Below are 10,079 nucleotides of genomic sequence, written 5' to 3'. Positions count from 1 at the left end.
CTTTACGAAAGACAAACCTGCTGCTCTTTCAGTTCTCAGTGGTGCTTAACCATAATGTTTGCATTAGGTACCGATTTAATTTTGTTGTCCTTGAGAGGGTCCTTTCATAATAATTCTGAAAAACAGCAGTGTATTTTGGAATAAGTCCATATCCAAAATAGGAGGTTTCTATCATTTCCCCATTCACTTTTAATGGATTTGTTTAATAGTACAGATTTTTAAAAGGTAAGTAAAACATCTCGATAGGGTTTTTTGGCATTTCCCTGAGTATGTATTTGCCCTTTGTGGAACAAAGGCTCATATTAGATAATGTATTCTCCAAAGCACTCGTACATGGCTGCAGCCAACCAGCCTTCCTGCAATGCTTCTGCAAGACGCCCCAGGTTCTTCGTAGCTCATAGTCACTCCTGAGCCAGTGTGCAGAAGTGCAGTCTGTGGACATCTGTGGATAAAGAGGATCGACTCCTCTTCTTCGCCGGCCATCATCATCTGCACTGAGGAAGCGATGAGGAGCCTGGCAGAGACTTGGCAAAGCCTGTGGAGGGAACCAGCCGAGAGATGATTACTCATGGAGTTTGTCTCTGTTCCCAGGCTGCCCTGGAGTTTGTCTCTGTTTCAGGCTGCTCTGCAGCTGTATAACGTGCTGCCAGGCAGATGGGAGAGCCATCGTCCTGCTTGGTTTGGCCTGTGGGGCTCTATAGGTTGAACTTAGGCTTGTTCTTATGGCTTACCTGGGGAAGGAGATCATTGCCCAATAATTTGCAACTCAGAGACTGGGGATCCGTTCCCTGTTTCCTGAAGGAACGTGAAGGAGCAAACCCCTTAGGTTGCTGTGCCACTAAATGAAAGAGGGCTGGGAAGCAAGCATGGACACTGAACTGCAGGCATCTCTGCTGCTTGGTCTCTCTGGTGCAGCCATGGCCTCTGCCAGCTTGCGCTCTCAGAACGCAGTGCTTGGGCATGGCTGAGAGGGTTGCATGCACCAGGACCCATTCCCAGCCATCAGTATGGACAAAGCGTTACCATATTTGACTCTTCCTCGCTAAACAGTCGTCCAACGCTGTCCCAATAGCATTGTGCCTTCAAATGATGTCCCAGAGTACAGCCTCAGGCTGTCAAAGTACCACTTCAGTGGACTGTAGCACAGCCCTCATATTATCTCTGATATTCTGAACCGAAACCCTTCCCTCCACCCCCAAATAATCATGTATTAGGGCCGCAGGGTCACCGCATGTGGCCCCGGAAGAGATTCAGAGCCAACTGCCGTGCAGCAATGATGAGACCTGGCCGGGCAGCTTGGCTTTCAGGTTCAGAGAACAGCCCTTGGCCCGTTTTTCTGTAGCGGTATGGCTGTAGCCTTGGTCGTGTAGAGCTGTTGTTCTATGCTCTTAAAATAGGGATAGCAGCTCAGTTTGCCAGTGGCACCACGAATCAGGGAACAGGCAAGATACTGGAGGTCAGCCTGGATGAACATGGCGACACCTCTTGTACTTAAAATCCTGAGCATTGTCTTAACCTCGTTACCTGAAAGTAAGACTCCTGCTGATTACTCAGTATGCGTGTTGTTTTCTCAGTGCATGCCTTTGCTTGCAGATGTGGTTCAGTCTTTTAGAGAACGTTTTAACCTCCACAGCAGAATTTAAGCATCTGTTAGCTCAAGACTGCAACTAAACTGATTGCATCTATAAGCGGTGTGGACAGTTTTATTTTGGAGTAAAAGTGCTTTATCTTGATATACCTTAAGTCAATAAAACACCCTTTGTGCTTTTGTGAAGCTGAGAAGGAGGAAAGTTTTGCATACAACACGATATTATCACTGCAGTTGTCAACTCTTTAATGGAAATTTAAATCAGGTTGCATAAATCAATTTTGTCTTAAAAATCCTTGCCCCCCCCCTTACACTGCAAAATCAAATTCAGTTTTACCACTGGCATCATTTTGCTCTAGAAAAATTTAAGGGGTAGTCACTTGTTAATTTAGAAAGAGAGAGGGATGTATGGCTCAGACCTTCTACTTGCAGGATCTGCTGTGGTCCCTCGGACAGCATCGTTTCCTGAAGAGCAGGTCTTTTGAATTGTGATTATTATTTTCTTCTTTTTTTTGTTTAAGATAAACCTTTAATTCTATTTGTTAACATGTTTTCAAATCTTTTAGTGGAACTGTGTTGAAGCCTAAAATAGACTATCCTGCAGCCCTTGCACAAAAACCAAATATGAAGCAAATGCTAGAACTGCTCCCAAATGTATTATATAAACTCAGAATTTCTTTACTACCATTTAATAAAAATTGTATGAGAAAAATAACTGTACTCAAACATTTAATTACTTATTTTACCCCAAACAGGTTAGGTGGTGGTCCTGATGATGCCAAGGAGATTATGCAGCACAAATTCTTTGCTGGCATTGTTTGGCAAGATGTATACGAGAAAAAGGTACTTACACAACTGTTCTCCCACGGTGAATTGTAGCTGTGGATATACTGAATGTCTCAAATGTTGTTGCCTTCTGTAAGGTACACAGAAGCCTGCCACAGAAGAGGTTTGCAATTGTTTTTAACAAGGCTAAATTCCTTCGTGTTTCTTAAAATACTGTAATCTGATTACTTCTTAACCAAAGCTTTTTTTTTTTCCCCCCATGAGAGGACTATCTCTCAATGACATACTTGTTTCTGTGACTGAATAAATAGGATGTAACCAAAATCGCTTCCAAATTTAGACTGCATATAAGCTTTTAAAATGGCTTTTCCTGTGAATTCCTTGCTATCAACTGACGTATCCCTTGCGAGCCCAGGAGTTATTGTTGGTTCCTAAGCATCTGGAAGCAAAACTTCCTAGAAGCAGTAGTGGAAGATGGCCTATTTGTTCCCTTTGCGTTTTTCCTGTCTTGTATGATGAAATTAGACTGAATAGGCAAGTGCAGCGAAGTGTAGGCTTTCACATCAATCCAAGCCGTAATATTTTTTTTTTAATTTTTTCGGTGACAGAGGGCTGACGTGAAGTGTCTGGGCTTCATGGTGTTTCTCATTGGTTTTCCTTGAGACCTACTGAGTTTGTAGGCTTTCCTATGGGAGCCACTGAAGTCAAAGAGCCCAGCCCTTTCTGTATGAGTGTGTTTCATCAGCTGTCCATGCCTCGCTGTCCCTTCGATCACAGAGAACTTACTGCACTCCTCCAAGATGCCCTGCTTTGTGTTCTCAGGGCTGTTGTCCTCTCCCATTTGATTCTCACCAGCCACATTTTCCATACTGCTCACATGAAACACAGCTAACTAAAACATGGGTCTGGTGATTCAAGGCTCCCATCTACTGGTGCCACATGATCTCACTCAATCCCAGCCCTTCCCAATTTCCCTCCTTCCTCGTGATACCAGATCTCGTTTGATCTCTAAATATGGTTTAGTTCTCACTCCAGTTGGTGGGAGCAGGTAAGAAACTTCGCAGAAACCGAGTTTTAATTCTTTTGATTCATTCGGTAAAACTAATACAGTGATCTATTAGCAACATTAGTATTCTTAAAAAATAGGGCATAACACCGCTGGTTTCCATCCCCTCGTGGGAGAACTGTCCAGTGTCTGTATGCAGTTACAAAGAGTGCTCTGTTTCCTTCTCTTCTTTCACTTCCTCACAGATTTGTGTGGCTAAAGGGAACTGAAAAATCTTGAGTTTTTGTGCCTTGAAAGTGTAGCTAGAGTTTAGACCTCTGTCCTTTCAAAGCATCCCTTGAGAGAGTGAGCTGCCTGCGGTCATGAGGGCAGGAGGGAGTTGCATGGAGTTTATTTAGTATAGTGTAAAAAACATATCTGAATGACTGTTCTAAACAGGTTATCCCCATTTTCACCCAGCTGACAAGCTGAATACTTGAGGGTTTGCTAATTTTTTGCAGTTTAAAGTAAAAAGGTGATAACAGGGCTCAAATGTCTTCAGTGTAGTTACTTGTTATTTGATGGTAGTCCTGCTTCCCTGAATGGAGGAGAAATCACACAGTCTGGAGGGAATTTAGTTATCCATAGGACTGAGAAAGCCTTCATAAATTGTCCCATAGGAGTACTGACTCAGATTGTTGTGGAAACTACCAGGAAATTCCAAATGTTACATATTTTGGAGAAAACAGTGTGCTAATTGAGACTATTTCTGACCTTGGCGTATCCAAGGAGGCTGGATTCTGGTTTTGCTCCTGTCCCGTTAGCATCTGCATCTGAAATTGGACGTAAATCATTACCTACTGTAGAAATAGCCATGCTGTGCAAATGAAGAGATTTCAGAAAGCCTGTGAGTAATTGCTGCCTACGTTCTGGGTGGTCCAAAGAGAATCTTGCAGCATTTACCCGATAAAAGCTGAATTTTGTCAGCTGCCTAGAGGTGTTTATGTGCTAAGCTTGGTTACCCACTATCTCCAGATAATGGTGAATATGTTTATGAATATAGGCTTGGGGTAATCGAGAACACTTGCTTTGTAATTAAGCTTTTTGGAAACATAGCTTTGCTTTGAATTATAAGGAGTTTTGAGTAACTGGGGTTGTCCCAAGAATTTAAAATACTCAATAGACTCTCCCGAGAGAGTGTTGTTATTTGTCTCTGGTGCAAAGAAAGGTGCGATTTAATTTGCAGTATTTTGCTCACCCACAAGTGAAACATATGCAATGAGATTTTAATCACGGTTTTTTGTCTGGTCTTTTTTGTCTCTTAAACCAACATAAGCCTGCGGGTATCATGCTGGTCTGCAGCAGTGGGAAGCTACAGGTGGCACCTCTCTGCCAGTTGAACTGCAGAGCTATTGCAGTGACAGCTTTTCAGTAAAGCAACATATTTGCTTGGTAAAGCCAGCATTGGAGCTTTCTGTGGCTTCCCCTCTGTTTCCAGCTTAATGTTCTGAATTTGACAGCTAGGGGGAAAAAAAATGTCGTGTGGGAGCATCATAATCTGTCTCAAATTGCTTTTAACAGATACTAAAATAAAAGGGAAAATGATCCAGGCAGCGCTAGCCCGTTACACGTGTGTTCTGAGTTGAGATTGCTGCTCCGAGTCGTTCTGATGTGCATAGTTCAGGTGTCTGCTGCAGTGCCCAAGTCCTAAATCACTCTGTGCTGCGCACAGCAAGCTCGAGCAACTGGGAGCATTGCGAGTGCCAAAACCACCATTAGCTTAAAAGGACAGAGAGAACTTCACATGCATGCACGTACAGCTTGTGAAAAACAAACTCGGGATTGCTTTACGGAATAGGCAGACAACTGCTATATGGAGAAAGAATGGAGTTAAAATGGGAAATAAAGAATGCTCATCCTCAACAGGGTTTTTATACATAATATGCTGGTTTGCCTTGACTGAGAATAGCGTTATTAACACTATAATGGGAAGCATTCCCTCTTCAATAGCTTCAGGAGGGACTGTAAGGCTCAGAGTGACTTGTGGCTTTGGGATATCCTGTTTCCTTTTCTTTTTCAATTCAGGACATAAAGACCACTTCTAAGGACCCATTTTTTCTTTCACAGGAACATTTGCCAGGCTCCTTTAAGCCATCCTTGGGCACAGAGGATCATTAATAATTCAAAAAAATTATGATGAATATATACTGTAATTGTGCTCTCTTATAATAAACAGAATTTTTATGTCCCTTAATGTTTAAAGATTGGTTTTAAACTGTAGAATGTTTCTTTATATTTGGAAAGATCACCTTCTGTGTAGATTACACTTCTTAAAGTCTTTACATTGAAAATGACGGAGCTTCATTGGATTGTTGTTTGTAAGACAGGACAACATGCTCTTAGGTGCTCTCAAAACAGATCAGAAAGATGATCCTGGCAATAGGGAGCTCAAAGCCAGTGCTTTTCTTATTAACCGACTTGCCAAGCCAATGATTCTTCAGCTCTAAGCTGGAGGAAAAGTTAGGGGTGGGGAAGAGGTGTTTGTATACTCAGGATTTGCTGATGTTTTCCAGGCAGTGATTTCTGTCGGTGGTGTTCTTGTTTCTGTAAGAGCAGAAGTACAAGTCTCGGGGTCACTGCTTAATTCCAGTTGGAACAATTTACCATTTGCCTTGATAAACCTTTCCCTGCAGTTTCAGATTGGAAGCTGTGCACTTCCTCTGTCACGTTCCTAAATTGTTGCCTGGTATGGCTCTGTGCTATTAAAAGATGGCCATGCTTAACCCCAGTGGTGGGCGAACTGAAGCCCAGTGCTGAGCTATTACATGTCCTCCGTGGGAGGCTAAGAACGGTGTTTACATTCTGCTTCTACCGCATCGTGCAGCGGGGAGGTGAGCGAGGTCTGAATCCCAGCTCCATTGCCCTCCAAAATTGTACGTGTTCCAACTCCGCGCATCTGTATGCAACCAGCTCCGCCACCCCGCTTCCCAGGCGCGCTCCTCCTCCAGCCCCAGTGAAGCAGCTCCGCTCCATCTGGAGTTCCTCTTGCCAGAGCTTGCCTAGGTACACACGGATGATTTCTAGCCTGTCTGCCCAGGCGAGTGTCAAGAATAAAACCCAAACGGTGCGACTCTTGGTGTAACAAGAGGAGAATGTTCACCACCAAGCATGCTCCGTTTTTTTTGTAAGCACTCCAGATTTTCTAAGTTCAGAGTTGATACCACACTGCTTTTGGGAACCGAGAGTATAAATGCTTAACATTGCTGCTGCCTTGTCCGACATTCTCCTGGGTTGGACCGACGTACAGCACGGTTGCAGTCAGAGCTGCATGGGCACAGTCGCTCTGTAGCTGAAATTTTTTTGTGAACGTTACAGCCCTCCTTGTGACGATGCGCAAGTCTAGCTGATCAGTTTGGTATCGCTGAGCATCTATCTTCCTCAGTTTCATCCTCCTCAAGCGTGCATCTGGCTAGATGCCATTGACAATTTCCATATAATTAGGTGGGGAACCAGTATATTTATCCTTTTCAAACATTTGTAAGCATGTTAGTTAATACTCGAAGAAATGTTAGGATTCTGGGTTTTTCTTTGTGCAATTAAATCCTAGAGACAAAATGCTTTAAGTGCCCCATAAATAGGAAGTGTACACCTGAATAAATGCTTTTTACTGTATAAGGTTCCTTCTTTATGAACGGGTGTTTTTTAACTTACTTTAGGAACATAGGAAAAGGCACTGTAGCTTGTAACTCTTTCAGATTCTACCTGTTTCAAACAGTACTGCAAGGACCTGTAAATGGACAGGGTTTTTTTTTTTTTTTTTTTTGCTTTTCATAGCTTGTACCTCCATTTAAGCCACAAGTTACATCTGAAACAGATACGAGATACTTTGATGAAGAATTTACAGCACAGATGATAACAATCACTCCTCCTGACCAAGGTAAAGTTTTCCCAAATGTTGCCCACTGTGTTCTCCCGACAACCAGCAATAATTTGCTGTAATGTTATCTGGTCTCTTTCGACTGTGTGAAAAAGCATCAGTTTAAGCTTGCAGGTTTTTCCATGTATGTATTTGACCAAGAAGTTGGTAAACTGATGTGAAACTTCCCAGTTTGGGAAACGAAAAGTCTGTTTTAGAAGACAGTGGAATTATTTGTGCTGTTGTCTTTCCCAAATCTGCACATTCCCACTGGAAAATATTTCTGTTCATGAGTTTTGCATGCATGCATCTGCACACACACTGTGTATATGCAAGCAGACAGTTGAGTATGGACTAATGTCCATATTCAATCAAAATAGATTTTATTTTCATGGTAACCAAGCACGTTTGATGCTCTGAAATAGCAATTGCCAGAAATTCAGAACACTGAATGTGGATGTAAGCAGTTCAGCTCCTAACAATTTTACATGGACACCCAAACAGCAGTTTACATGCAACGATCAGAATCTTCCGTGATGCCCTTTAATGGGGTGAGATTTGAGACTTTCTGTTTCTTTGTCCTTTCAAGTTGTGGAAGAAAAAGGCAACACTGAAATTTTCTGAAATAATTTTACCGTGCGTTATCTTATTGTTTGTTTACTTTAAAAGGTAACAAACATTGTCTACTATTGGGGTTTTTTTTTCATTTTTCAGATGACAGCATGGACTGTGTAGATAACGAGAGAAGACCTCATTTTCCTCAGTTCTCCTATTCAGCCAGTGGAACCGCTTAATGATTTGCAGTGTTTTCCCATTCAGAAACAAAACAGACTGCATTTTGGGGACCTTACTTCAATGGACACTAGAGAACTTTCTATATTATCTGAATTACAAACTGTGTTTGTATTACGATTTAGATGAATTTGTAGGAAGCCTCACAGATTCTGTATTTAAAACAATTCTTTGATGCATTTTTGAGAAGGAAAACAAATCCATTCTTAAAAGTATTACGTCAAGGCTTTTACGCTGAATGACCATAGGTTTTTAAGAATATACACCAAAACTGTTTACTTTAGAAATAATTAAGGTATTCAACATATCAGCAACTCTGACCAGAAAATACCCTTATTTTATTTATTTCATACAGTTCATTATCTAAATATAGAATCTGCACTCTGAACAATTAGATTTATATAGGAAGATATAAGACTTTAGTAGCTAGTGCAATAATATAAGCAACCAAGTGAACAAACTCTGGAGGGTTAAGGTTCAAACTCATTTTGGACAGCAGTGACGTGTCATCCAACTCCAGAAAACCAACTATAGGAACAGCATTAATGGCCTCAGTGAGGTAAATCAAAACGCAAAAGTTATTTTTGTTATAACATCTGCTACAAGACATTACATATCAAACTGAATCCAGTGGGATTGCCACATCGTACAGATGAGTATTCCATTCTAGGCAGTGCATTTAATTATTCCATTTGCGTAGACTTCAGGAATACTTCATAGGATTGGCTTCTCAGAACCTAGAAGACGCTTGATTTACCAATCTAATATGAAATGCAACAACGCAACACCACCCACTTCCACCACTGTATAAAAATACCATGCAGGTCTAAGTGAGAAATCATCTTAATGAGTGAGTCAACCAGACAAAAGTACATTTTGGCACTGAAGTAATGACTTGTTGCCGCTTTTTTTTTTTATGAAAAGATATATGAATATATATAAACACTTAATGATTTTTTGCATCATGCCAGATCATTTCTTCTTTCTTGAGTGTGCATTAAAGGTATCAGCCAACAGTTCATGGTGCCTTCTCACTCTCGAAGATTCACTTTAACAGTGTTTTCCATGTATAAGAAAAAAAAACTAGGTTGAAACTTCATATGTGTTTGAATAATAATGGTGTTCAAAAAGTGATTTTTTTTTGTTTGTTTTTCATTTTTAATCTTAGTGGAAAATTCCCCACACCCTGTTTTTGTTGTATCATGTTTCTTTGTAATTTTCATAAAAGCAGTCTTACTCTGTCTCTGCTGCGAATGAATTTATTCCACTGTAGGTTGCGTTCTCTTAAATCGCTTTTTTTTGTTTTTCATTCTCTTGACTGTATAAAAAATGATGTACTGCAGTTAACTAGCATTTATTTTTTTTATTTGAAAGGGAGTATGTTATGAAACCCCTCGCTTCCACTTTCCATCAGAAACTGCTGTTGCACAGACCCCGTCATCTTGACTTTTTTTTTTTTAACAACGTTCAACTCTAGTATTTTTACTCATGATATGAAAGTTTCCCTCCAAATACTTAAATAAAAATTGCTTTAACAAGTTAGGTTCTTATTTCTTGTGGTAGGAGCCTTCTGAATTTGTAGAGATATGCAACAACTGCTCCAGTTTCTTGAGCCTGATGTGCACATCGCTGAGGGATTTAGGTGTTTCTGCCCCTCCTCAGTTGTTTCATCTCTGTTCTGATCATTATGCAAGGATAATTTTGGAAAATGTTTGTTAAAAGAAATACACCCTGTGCCAGAAATAGTTTGTCTGGAGGTGAATGAGGACAGGCCTCATTTTGCTGCCCTGATGCCAGTGTGATTGTGTTACTGGGGCCCTAATCTTCAGAGGTATTCCTATTGCAGTCGCTTGGGCCGGCGCACGATCTGTAATACTGTGTTTCCTTTCTAGGGACTAACACTAATCGCTTCGAGGAGGTAGTTAATGCAAGGCTGGAATGTCCTTTTTCAAACAAGAACACAGACAAAAATACAAGAATGGTCAAGAACAACTGCAGTAGGCTTCAAACTA

At 41.1% G+C, this 10,079-nt stretch overlaps 1 protein-coding gene across 3 annotated transcripts in view; it reads left to right on the top strand.

Annotated features, from left to right (window-relative positions):
* Window positions 1-10,073, top strand: part of AKT1 (AKT serine/threonine kinase 1) — a 98,402-nt gene extending 88,329 nt beyond the window's left edge. For all 3 annotated transcript variants that reach the window (XM_035893690.1, XM_009638120.2, XM_035893691.1), the window contains 3 exons: window positions 2,344-2,431; window positions 7,194-7,296; window positions 7,990-10,073. In XM_035893690.1, coding sequence (XP_035749583.1) covers window positions 2,344-2,431; window positions 7,194-7,296; window positions 7,990-8,069 — 271 coding nt within the window. In that variant the 3' untranslated portion in view covers window positions 8,070-10,073. The remainder of the gene's footprint in view (window positions 1-2,343; window positions 2,432-7,193; window positions 7,297-7,989) is intronic.
* Window positions 10,074-10,079: the final 6 nt, after the last annotated feature.

The sequence above is a fragment of the Egretta garzetta genome, unplaced genomic scaffold, assembly GCF_000687185.1.
Source record: "Egretta garzetta isolate BGI_Z169 unplaced genomic scaffold, ASM68718v1 scaffold185, whole genome shotgun sequence".
Lineage (NCBI taxonomy): Eukaryota > Metazoa > Chordata > Aves > Pelecaniformes > Ardeidae > Egretta > Egretta garzetta.
This window is presented reverse-complemented; position numbering and strand designations above follow the sequence as displayed.